The sequence below is a fragment of the Culex quinquefasciatus genome, chromosome 1 (assembly GCF_015732765.1).
Source record: "Culex quinquefasciatus strain JHB chromosome 1, VPISU_Cqui_1.0_pri_paternal, whole genome shotgun sequence".
Classification (NCBI taxonomy): Eukaryota; Metazoa; Arthropoda; class Insecta; order Diptera; family Culicidae; genus Culex; species Culex quinquefasciatus.
The window spans coordinates 33,894,369-33,906,369 of NC_051861.1; the positions used below are offsets into that span (position 1 = coordinate 33,894,369).

Genomic DNA, 12,001 nt, shown 5'->3' on the forward strand with positions numbered 1-12,001 from the left:
ACAATAAATTACATTTATTTACTCTAACTTTCTTAACAGTTACACTACCTGGCAGCTCCGTTCATTCGTGTGGCATTCGCAAATAGTTCATGAACAGCGGCGGTGGTGGGACTCTCCTGTTGGCAGCGACACCATTCCCGTAAACAATACTGTATAAACACAACTCTCTTTTGCTCAACGAACTGCCGGTGCAAGAGAGGCTCATTTGCGGGAATGGTTGACGATGGCCGCTCGTTTTCTGCTGCTGGTACCTTCCGGATGCCGCCTTCCGTCCCACGAACTGGATGCGAATAGTTTGCTAAAACTTGCTTAAAAATAATGTTCATCTTTTGATGCTATTTTCGCGCTCCTTTGCGGAAGGTTGGAAAATATTTACATGCTTGGTTGGCTGAGTAAAATAAATATCTACTGCGTAAAATGACTCGTTTGTGCGGTTTTTCGAATTGATTTTGTCATTTTCCTAAATGCTGCTTGAAAATATGGCGTAGACCTACTCCTGAATCGCGTGACATCTTTCTGACTAGACCTAGATCGATGTCGCTTTCCGTTACGTCACTCTTGTACTCTCGTGTTTCCGCGAAATGTTTCTAAAAGTCTACACGTTCGAGAGTCGAAATCAGTTCTGCGTGTTTATGTGTTGGTGGCAGCTTCCTAGTTACAGGTCCTATCGCTAATAATCCTTACTCAAGTTACGCTATGACTAACTTAAACGTTACGCCATTTAGGCTTGTCTTGTCGTGGTCGTTGTGTGTACGTTTGTCGCTGACTATTCGCTCTGAGTGTTCGCTGAGTATTCCTATCCGGCTCAGAACAAACTTCTGCGTCGGTTGCCAAGGTTGATCCACTCGACCGGTATCTCTGACCGCTCCTGCATCGGGGTGTTTTGACACTCGGGCACCTTGGCCACCCGCTCGCAGCGTCGGCTCACGTTCCAGTACACGTAACCCTTCGGGCAGCGGTACATGTTGGGCTGCAGCACGTCACTGCTGCGTCCCTCGCCGGCCAGGCAGCGCACGAACGTCGAGCTGCACTTCTGGTCGTCCAACGCGAAGTGACCCTCTGCCGGGCAGAGTGGCTTCGTTGAGCGAAGTTGCATCTGAAACAAAAGAGACAGAGATACCGTCATGATCCGTTGACAAACCTCCCGTTGAAGTAACTTACCGGCTGAACCTGAGGTGCGAGTGCGCTGCGCAGGAACCGCATGCTGGACGACTGGCACTGCTCATCGCCGGCTGCCGGTTCGCTGCACTGGATTCCTTCCTCGTTGTACACGGTCGCGTTGGGACAGCTGAACATCACGATGCTGTAGTCCATGCTGTTCGGCTTCTGCGTACACTGGTAGAACATGTTGCAGTCCTGCGGATGCCGACGGAAGCCCGTCGGGCACACGAAGCTAGCCTGGCCTTCGCCGACCTGCGGGCAATTGCTCTGGCATCCTTCGGGGCAGCTTCCGGGTGTCGTCGTCGCCGGCTGTCCAGCGGTTGTCGTCTCCATACTGGCATCGGTCGAAGCATCCGTTGATGATCCAGCGTCGGTAGGTTGTGTTGTTGCTTCCCCACCGGCTTCGGTAGTTTCCTGTCCTGGTTGGGTGGTCGATTCCTGTGATGGTTGAGCAGTAGTTTCCGGTTGCGTAGTTGCTTCCGTTCCCTGAGCAGCTGTCGTTGTTTCAGCGGCAGCCATCGTTGTTTCTGAGACACCAGTTGTGGTTTCCTGAGCTGCCGTTGTTGTCTCGCTTGGCGCTGCTGTCGTTTCTTGCCCAGCTGTGGTGGTTTCCTGAGCTGACGTTGTTGTCTCTGAGGCTACAGTGGTTTCCGCTGCTCCCGTTGTGGTTTCACCCGGCGCCGTCGTCGTTTCCGCCGATGTCGTAGTCTCGGCTCCAGCTTGCGTTGTCGTTTCCTGACTTTCCTCCGTTGTCGTTTGCTGACCGGCCGCTTCCGTCGTAGTTTCCTGTGCCGCTCTTTCGGTTGTCGTCTCCATACCTGTACCATCGGTCGTAGGATTACTGGTGGTTGTGGCGGGGCTAGTTTCTCCTGTAACAATGGACGTGGTAGATTCAGCCTCCGACTCTGTACTCGTCGTCATGGACTCGGTTGATGATGATTCAGTGGTGGTGGTGGCAGACCCCCTCCCGGAACAGTCTCTCGGCGGCGAGACACTGTCCTCGTGGTTGCACGTGTCTACACTCGGGTCCCAGATTGTACCCTCGGGGCAGTCGAAGTGGAACACGGAGAAGTTTTCTCCCATGCCGTCCCAGTCGACGCACCGGTAGAACTTAGTACAATCGTCGGGGTTGGGGAAGAAGCCCGCCTCGGTACAGTTAACCGGAGTCGGGGATGATGTCGATGATTGCATGCTCGCGGTGGTGGATGAAGCTGGTGCCATGCTGGATGATGTGGTGGAACTCATGCTTGGGGTAGTGGAACTCATGCTTTGGGAAGTCGTGCTAGGAGTGGTGGAGGATGAACTCTGGGTTGTGGATGTCGTGCTTTGGGTTGTGGATGTTGGGGTAGGGGTAGTTGATGTCGTGCTTTGGGTTGTAGAAGATGAGCTTTGGGTAGTTGATGTTGTGCTTGGGGATTGGGATGTCGTGCTTTGGGTAGTGGAAGTTGTGCTTTGGGTAGTGGAAGTCGTGCCTTGGGTAGTGGAAGTAGTACTTTGGGTTGTGGTAGTTGTGCTTTGAGTTGTGGAAGTCGTGCTAGGAGTTGTGGAAGAGGAAGAACTCATGCTTGTGGATGATTGGGTGGTTGTGTTAGTTGCGCTTGATGCTTCAGTCGTGCTTGATGGTTGTGATGTCGTGCTTGAGGACTGCTGGGTGTTACCTGTTTGACCGCCGCACATTTCTACTACGTTATCGTGGTTACAAGTTTGGAGCTGTTGGTCCCAGGCGGTACCGTCTCCGCAGGTGAAGTCATACTTGGTATAACCACCCTTGCCGTTGTCGACGCATCGGTAGAACTTCTTGCAATCATTTGGATCGCCCATGAAGCCTTCCGAGGTACATTCACCACTCGACGGTTGGTTCGTGGTGGGTTCCTGTCCTCCAGTAGTGGTTTCCTGTCCTGAGGTTGTAGTTTCCTGACCTGTTGTAGTTGTTTCTTGTCCGGCTGCTCCAGTAGTCGTTTCCTGACCCGATGCTCCAGTGGTTGTTTCCTGGCCTGCCGCGATAGTTGTCTCTTGTCCTGCTGCTCCAGTCGTAGTTTCCTGACCCGATGCGGTAGTTGTCTCCTGTCCAGATGCTCCTGTGGTCGTCTCTTGTCCGGAGGTAGTTCCTTCAGCGGGTTGAGTGGTCGTTTCTTGCTTTTCTTCAGCGGATGTCGTACCCGCAACCGTAGTCGTTTCCTGAGCTGATTCCGTCGTAGTGGCCGCCTGAGTTGTCGTCTCAGCGGCTGCTTGAGTAGTTGATTCAGCCGCACCAGTCGTTGTTTCCTGACCGGCCGTCGTAGCTGCTTGAGTCGTCGTTTCCTGACCAGCTTGAGTAGTCGTTTCTTGACCAGCTTGAGTCGTCGTTTCCTGACCAGCTTGAGTTGTCGTTTCCTGACCAGCTTGAGTCGTCGTTTCCTGGCCAGCTTGAGTTGTCGTTTCCTGACTAGCTGGCGTGGTCTCCGAAGCCGCTGTCGTTGTGGTCATTTGGTTTTCCGAGTCCGGAGATGTGGTGCTCTGCGCGTCCGGTTCGGGGGCTGGCTCTGGTGGGCGATCGGCACCGCAGTTTGGAACTTCGTACTCATAGTTACACGCCTGGATGCTCTGATCCCATGCCGTTCCATCGGCGCATGTGAACTCGTGCTTCGTGAAGCCTCCCTTGCCGTTGTCGACGCATCGGTAGAACTTTTTGCAGTCACTGTCGTGAGGCATGAACCCTTCGGACTCGCATCCTTCCGGTGACAGGGTCGTGGCGGGTTGCGTTTCGGTGGTTTGTTCATCGGTACCGGATGTTGTTGTTTCGCTTCCCGAAGCTGTTGTCTGTCCTGCTTGCGTTGTACTTTCTCCAGCTGGTTCCGATGGACTTCCCGTTGTTGTCTCGAGGTTTCCAGCGGTGGTGGTTTCTTGGCTTGAAGCTGTGGTGGTTTCTTGACCTGAAGATGTGGTTGTTTCTTGACCTGAAGATGTGGTGGTTTCTTGTCCTGACGCTGATGTCGTTTCCTGACCTGGCGGTGTAGTGGTCTGCTCCGTTTGGCTAGCTGTAGTTCCTTGACCTTGCGTGGTTTCCTCTTTAGGTGCTTCAGTTGTATCAGCTCCCGATCCAGTCGTAGTCTCTTGACCAGCGTTCGTAGTGGTGGTTTCGGACGTTTGCGTGGTAACTTCCTGAGCATTTGTGCTTCCTTCTACATTACCGCTCGTGGTAGGACCATCAGTAGATGCTTCCGAACTGGATGGCATTGGTTCAGTCGAGCTGGCTTGATCCGGTGGCAGGTAGGTGTTTCCGGGTCCCTGTGGGCTACCACCTTCCGGACGTCCTCCAGATCCACACTTGGAGTTTTGAACGGAGTCCGGATGGTTGCAAGCAAGAATGTCGTTATCCCAAACAGTGCCAGCACCGCAGGTAAACTCGTACCGAGTGAATCCTCCGTTTCCGTTGTCGACGCAGCGGTAGAACTTCTTGCAGTTCGATTCATGTTCCATGAAACCTTCACGTTCGCAGACACCGTTGCTTCCGGCTGGAACCGCTGGGGCACTAGTCGTAGTTGTTTGCTGGCACGGTGGAACAGTGGATGAGGAGGAGCCTTGTTCGACGGGAGATCCGGAACCACTTCCTTGTGCGCCTTCCGGGCCGTTGGAACCATCTGAACCGTTGGGACCATCTGGACCGTTGGGACCATCTGGACCGTTGGGACCATCTGGACCGTTGGGACCATCTGGACCGTTGGGACCATCAGGACCGTTGGGACCATCTGGACCGTTGGGGCCATTAGGACCGCCTGGGCCGTTTGGACCGTTGGGACCATCTGGACCGTTAGAGCCATCTGGACCGTTCGCATCAGGACCATTGGGGCCATTGGGACCATCTGGACCGTTGGGGCCATCTGGACCGTTGGGGCCATTTGGACCGTTGGGACCATTTCCACCGTCTTGGCCATTAGGACCATTAGAGCCGTTAGAACCATCTGGACCATTAGGACCATTTCCGCCATCTGGGCCATTTGGACCGTTAGGTCCTTGGTTATTGTTGTTCGGTCCATTGGGTCCTTGGTTATTGTTGTTTGGTCCATTTGGTCCTTGATTGTTGTTATTGGGTCCATCAGGTCCTTGATTGTTATTGTTGGGTCCATTAGGTCCTTGATTATTGTTATTGGGTCCATTAGGTCCTTGGTTATTATTGTTAGGTCCCTGATTATTGTTGCTTGGCCCACTAGATCCCTGCTCGCTAGGCCCATTTCCGGACTGACTCTGGCCCTGCTTGCAGGTGGGATTCTCCACGGCCCATGCATGGTTACAGTTCGAGATGCTGTCGTCCCACACGGTGTTGTCGCTACACTTGAACTCGTACTTGGTGTATCCGCCCTGTCCGTTCGATACGCACCGGTAGAACTTCTGACAGTCGTTGGGATCTCCCATGAAGCCATCGTTGGTGCAAGCCGGCGAGCTGCCGCTCGAGGAGGAGGAATCTGGTTTGGCCGTAGTCGTCGTTTGCTCTGCAGGTTTGCCGGTTGTCGTGGTAGTGCTGGACGAGCTGGACGAAGAAGCCGCTGCCGTAGTTCCGGCCGTCGTTTGAACCTCGTTGACGTCGGGATTGGTGCTATCCTCCGTGGGTGTTGGCTGCGGAGCAGTAGTAGTTGTGGTTGTGGATGCTGGAGCTTCCGAAGACGATGACGGAGCAGGCGTGACGGATGCTTCCGAAGTAGCAGGTTGTTCACCGGATGTGGTCTGTTCGGAGGTGCTGCTTGGTTCAACGGGAGCTTCGGTAGAGGGAGCTTGTGTTTGGGCAGCAGTGCTTGGTGCCTGTGTGGGAGCGGATGTGGCTGGGGCTTGAGTGGGAGCAGTCGTGGCTGCTGCTTGGGTAGGGGCGGCGGTGGCAGAGGCTTCCATTGCCGGAGCCTGGGTGGTGGCAGGTTCTGGGTTTTGGTTGTTGTTGGGGCCTTGTTGATTGTTGTTGTTTGACTGATTGTTATTATTGTCGGATCCTTGGTTCTGATTGTTGTTGTTCGATTGGTTGTTGTTGGAACCTTGGTTCTGATTGTTGTTGTTCGATTGGTTATTATTGTTGTTCGATTGATTATTGTTGTTGGATCCTTGTTGGTTGCTGTTATTTGACTGATTGTTGTTATTGTCAGATCCTTGGTTCTGATTGTTGTTGTTCGATTGGTTGTTGTTGGATCCTTGCTGGTTGTTGTTGTTCGATTGGTTGTTATTGGAACCTTGGTTCTGATTGTTGTTGTTGGATCCTTGTTGATTATTGTTGTTTGATTGATTGTTATTGTTCTGTCCTTGATTGTTATTGTTCTGTCCTTGATTGTTATTGTTCTGTCCTTGATTGTTATTGTTCTGTTGGTTGTTTTGGTTATTCTGATTGTTCTGATTATTCTGGTTGTTTTGATTATTTTGGTTATTCTGATTGTTTTGGTTATTCTGGTTATTCTGATTATTGTTGTTGTTCTGTCCTTGATTGTTATTGTTCCATTGATTGTTATTATTTTGGTTATTCTGATTATTGTTGTTGTTCTGTCCTTGATTGTTATTGTTCCATTGATTGTTATTATTTTGGTTATTCTGATTATTGTTGTTGTTTTGTCCTTGATTGTTATTGTTCCATTGATTGTTATTATTTTGGTTATTCTGATTGTTGTTCTGTCCTTGGTTGTTATTATTTTGATTGTTCTGATTATTATTGTTCCATTGATTGTTGTTGTTTTGGTTTTGTCCTTGGTTGTTGTTATTGTTCTGGTTATTCTGATTGTTTTGGTTGTTATTATTCTGTCCCTGATTGTTATTGTTGTTCCAGTTGTTATTATTTCCTTGGTTCTGGTTGTTTTGCCCTTGGTTGTTCTGATTTTGATTCCACTGATTGTTGTTGTTGGATCCACTGCCCTGATTGTTACTGCTCGATCCTTGGTTCTGGTTGTTCCACTGATTGTTATTATTCGATCCTTGACTGCTGCTGCTTTGCCCTTGATTCTGGTTGTTCCATTGGTTGTTATTGCTTGAACCTTGGCTGCTGCTACTCTGTCCTTGGTTTTGGTTATTCCATTGGTTGTTGTTGCTTGAACCTTGGCTGCTACCACTCGAACCTTGATTATTGTTGTTCCATTGATTGTTGTTGTTGGATCCCTGGTTGTTACTGTTCGATCCTTGATTATTGTTGTTCCATTGGTTGTTGTTGCTTGAACCTTGATTGCTACCACTTGATCCTTGGTTATTATTGTTCCATTGGTTGTTGTTATTTGATCCCTGACTGCCGCCATTCGATCCCTGATTGTTGTTATTCCACTGATTGTTGTTATTTGATCCCTGACTGCCGCCATTCGATCCCTGATTGTTATTGTTCCACTGGTTGTTTCCACCACTGCTCGACGACGAACTGCTGCTGGAACTGCTTGAGCTACTGCTCGAACTGCTGCTGCTACTGCTCGAACTGCTCGATTGCGACGACCCTCCCTGCCCATCGCTCGTCGACGTCGTCATATTCATGTAGTTGCTTCCCTGCTGATTCATGTGGGCTTCCGAGGATGTCGTATTCGTAGTTACCCCATTCTCCGTCATCGATCCGCTCGACGAGGTCATGTTCGCTTCGGCGGACATGTTGCTCTGGCTGAAGCTTTCCGTGTTGACGACGTAGTCGTTCTCCGCTCGGCGCGTGCACCGCTCGACTGCGTAGTCGTGGTTACACGCATCGATCCGGTCGTCCCACACGGTTCCGTCTCCGCAGCGGAACGGGTACTTGGTGAAGCCGCCGTTGCCGTTCGACACGCAGCGGTAGAACATCTGGCAGTCGACCGGATCGCCGACGAAGCCGTCCTGCTCGCACGGGAAGCTCGGGTCTTCGCTAGAGCTGGCGGGGCTTTGGGGTTGCTGTCCTTCCTGCGATTCCGCAGGTTTCGGGTACTCGTAGCCCTGTTCTTCACCACCGTTGATGTCGTTCTCGTTGTCCGAAGGTTCCGGCTGCTGGGGTTCCTGGGGTTGTTGCGTTTCCGGTTCCGCTGGTCGCTGCTCGTTGGTCGCCTCCGAAGTGCTAAAGTGTTCGGTCATCTCGTGCATGTTGGACGCCTCTCCGGCCATTGGCCCGGACGGGGCGTACTCCTGGTCTTGGTTTCCGTCGATCTCGTTGTTTCCGCCGCCGCACTCGGGTCGTTCCGACTCGTACGGATGGACGCAGACGCTCTCGACGCCGGAGTAAACCGTCCCGGGGCCACATCGGAACTTGTACGCGGTCAGCTTGCCGTCTTCCTCAACGCATCGGTAAAAGGCGTTACAGTCGTTGGGGTCCGAGGCGAAACCTTCCTCCTGGCACTCGAATCGAGTCGTGGCAGCTGCTGAAAGGACAAAGTAAAGCACATATTTAGTCGATGTGGTAGGAAGTTTAGCCAGACCAGACAGTTTAGGACTTTCAATGAAGCAATTTGGACGGCTTGCAAGCTCTCTTCGAGATAAAACTAAATAATGTGCGATACGCTTCAGGGAGTAAATTAAAATAATTCACCTTGTCGGCTTGTGGTAGGACAAAGGGAAGGGGGTCACTTTCACACGATACGGTAAAGCTCGGAACGGTGGCAAGAACCACTATAGTTAGTTCCTGTTTTACTTGGAGTTTGAATGGACATAGACAAATAGATGCGAAATATCAAAAAAATATCTTAAATGAAAATGAAAAAAATACACCAAAGGATTGTTTAGGATGTTGGTCAGTGATGTAATCGGGTCTGGCCAAAGTCCCACACTCCTTCTGAACAAAAGCATCGCCATCCCGCTGCAAAACGGTGCCGTAATGAGTTTTCAGTTTCTCCTTTCGCCACATCGTCCTTGGGTCCAAAAATAACCCCAAAATGGCGCCACCGGTGAGACTCTCCCCCGGTGTACACGATAAGATTTAATTAGATTTTTTTGCCCGATGCTTCGACACACCCGAGTGCACTTCCACTTCCGGGGGTGCTGCGCGCCAAAGTGTTGTGCAAATAAACGTGCTTCCTTTTCACGGCGGCACCTGCAAGGTTGACTCGCCGCATTACACCGGTGTTGCTGGACAAAGCGATTTGCGCACGCTCGATCGAATTCCGTAAAGAAGTTTGGAGCTTTGAAGTGGCCTTGCCACTATTGTAAAAGTACCGCAGCTTCCTTATCGGGAACCAATAAATCTGCACCCGTTGAGTGGCGAAGAAATCACTTTTATTACTGCGCCCAAGTCGGTCTTCACGCTGGTGTTTATTGACGTTTTTTGTTAGGGGGGAGTAGGGCGATAAATCATGTTTATCACCCCGGCAGGGCTGCAATCCGCACAGCATGAGTGATGAGCGAGCGTTTTATTGTATTATTTATATCATCGCTATTGGAATCTTTAGGACTTTCAAGTATCAAGTGCACCAATCTTGGATGCACTTGAAAGTTTTGCGCCATAATTGCATGCGAAAGGCACCCAAGAAGAGAGGAGTGCTTGGCATCAATATATGATCGCCTTTTTACGATTTTTCCCCTCTGATTTTCCCAACAACAGAAAGAATGTCCATTAGTGTGGTTCAGGTCCCCTTGGAAATGCAAAAAGTGGTCAAAGACCGTTGCATTGTTGATTAAATCTTTGTTCTATGTCCACTAAAGCTCCCCTGAAATTTTCAGCCAATTTGGTTCAGGTTTGGCCACAGCTCTGGGACATTTAAGTTTGCATGGGATTTTCAACGTTTTACTACGGGAAAAAATCTTTTTTTAGTTTTTACTTCCTCAACAATCAGTAACCCATTCAAATAATTAGAACTAATAAAATTTATGTAGATTATTGTATGGGGAACAACTTTTCAGAACATGACAGGTTGATCCGAGTTAATCTGGCTTAATTATAAGTGGTTTAAGCTATGGTGTCGTAATTGTTTTTTGCAAAGGGCTAACACTGGCAATTTTTTTCCTAATTTTCATCTAGGCGCTCACTACGATTTGTTTTTCATAGCTTGACAACTTTTTTGTTGTTGCTGTCAAACAATTTCTTCAACTGCAAATGGAAAGGTCTTTTTTCCAGTCATCCGTACAATTTGACCAGATTTTCTCGTTTTAGGTTCCGCAGTGTCCAGCGAGAAGTGGAAATTACAGTCTAATAAAAAAAATCCGGCGTCCCCGGAGTTCAAAATGCCGATGACCATGAGGAACGGAATGGCAACAATGGAATTCCTACATAGAGATCGCAAATGAAGGAGATATGGCATGGAATTTTATTACCTGGCCCGACTTGCCTGGTTTTTGAATTACATCTTATTGAAGCATTAAAGAAATGTTGTTGAAAAATCTGGCTAAATAAAATTCAGATTAACTTTAACTTTGTCTCCATGATATGCAGAAGTAGAGGAGTAAATTATTGTATGATCCAAGAGGAGAGGAATTAAACGCCAGCGAAACGTGCTAATCAACTGTGCCAAACCGTTCCTAATTGTATTATTGTGGTTTGTACCCAAGTAACATTTTTTTCTAGGAGTTCTACAAGAGCTCTTCAAGATAGCTACAGCGTAGCAGTTTGGACCGCGGTAGGATAAAACTCTCTTCAAATACTCTTCCAAACTCCTGAAGAAGTTTTGAAGAGAATTTTATCCTACCGCGGTCCAAACTGCTATGCTGTAGCTATCTTGCAGAGCTCTTGTAGAACTCCTGGAAAAAATGTTACTTGGGTAGCATGGGATTCAAATAATTATGTTACGTGCCAAAGCACTTAACGCGCCACTTGACGTGGATAGTGAGACGAGTCAGTTTATGTCTCCAGTGTACGGACGCAGCCATTCCCGTACTAAAGCGCCTATAAAGGGGAACAGTTCTGCTAGCCACCACCAGAGGGCCGAGGATCAACGAATGGGCGGTCATTGGGGGTGGCGAAACTGATGATGATGATGGGCGGGTTTTCCAGGATTCGTCGGATCAGAGGTTCGCGGGATGAGGCCCGGGTTTTAATTGGCCATTTGCCCGGTGTATTGAAGTGCGACAAGTCGCGAAAGCCATCGTAGCTTCGACTACAGCTCGACGGAGAGTTCTGAAGTGCCAGTGCCAGGAAGCGGTCAAAGGACTGCACGGAGGACAGAGGAGACTGGGAGAAGTGAGAACTCCAGGCAATTCCCCGCGAACCCTCCAACAACCCTGATAAGTGCCGCGAGTGACCAGACCAGAGAGGACCGCCATTACAATCCCCCCCCCCCCCCCCCTCATCAAATCCACAGAACCCCTTAGTCTAGGACTAAAGTTCCCCCGGTTCGGTCGTGGTTCCATCCAACATCCGTGATCGCGAGCGTCACCGTCTACCGTCGTCAATTGCGGTATCGACGAGCAGCGACTAGATCTGTCCCACGACTCAAACCCAGCGCCGGAAACTGGGCAATTCCCACGGAACTTCAGTGACGTGGAGGCTCGAGTCCATCACCATAATCGAGGGCGCGAGGGACAGGCACACGAAGGGGACAGCGAAGACTGCAGCAGCAACCACAACGACGCCGGGACGCCGTCGAGTTCACCGTCCAACCCCAGGCCAGCAAGCAGTAGAACGAAACGGCCGGAGGTCGGTTCCGGAGATCCGGAAGCAGAGCAGCGGCAGGTGAAGTTGAAGGACCTCACATCAGTAGAAGATCCACCCACGGTATCCGGAAAGAATCAGGTCGAGGTAGGAGGTAACCTGTAAGGAAGTGGGATAGTGCGAAAGGATAGGAGGTCAGGTAGAAGAGGAAGCCGGTGTAATAAAGTGACGTCAGAGAAGAAACCGAGGAGTTTATCTTGAAGCGACACATTGTGTTTTCCTGCCTCGTGAGCATGAGCGCATGCCGACCCTTGAGAGAAATTGGGAGTCATTCAGACCTCCCCCAACCCTCACTGAGTTTTATGCTTCGATGCCCTT

General features: G+C 50.2%; 1 protein-coding gene across 1 annotated transcript in view; it reads right to left on the bottom strand.

Moving 5' to 3' along the window:
* Positions 1–12,001, bottom strand: part of LOC6039615 (mucin-19) — a 193,634-nt gene continuing 181,633 nt past the window's right edge. Inside the window, exons 3-5 of the mRNA XM_038250259.1 lie at positions 2,820–8,465; positions 1,162–2,030; positions 1–1,096 (exon numbers count right to left, since the gene is read on the bottom strand). Coding sequence (XP_038106187.1) covers positions 806–1,096; positions 1,162–2,030; positions 2,820–8,465 — 6,806 coding nt within the window. The 3' untranslated portion in view covers positions 1–805. The remainder of the gene's footprint in view (positions 1,097–1,161; positions 2,031–2,819; positions 8,466–12,001) is intronic.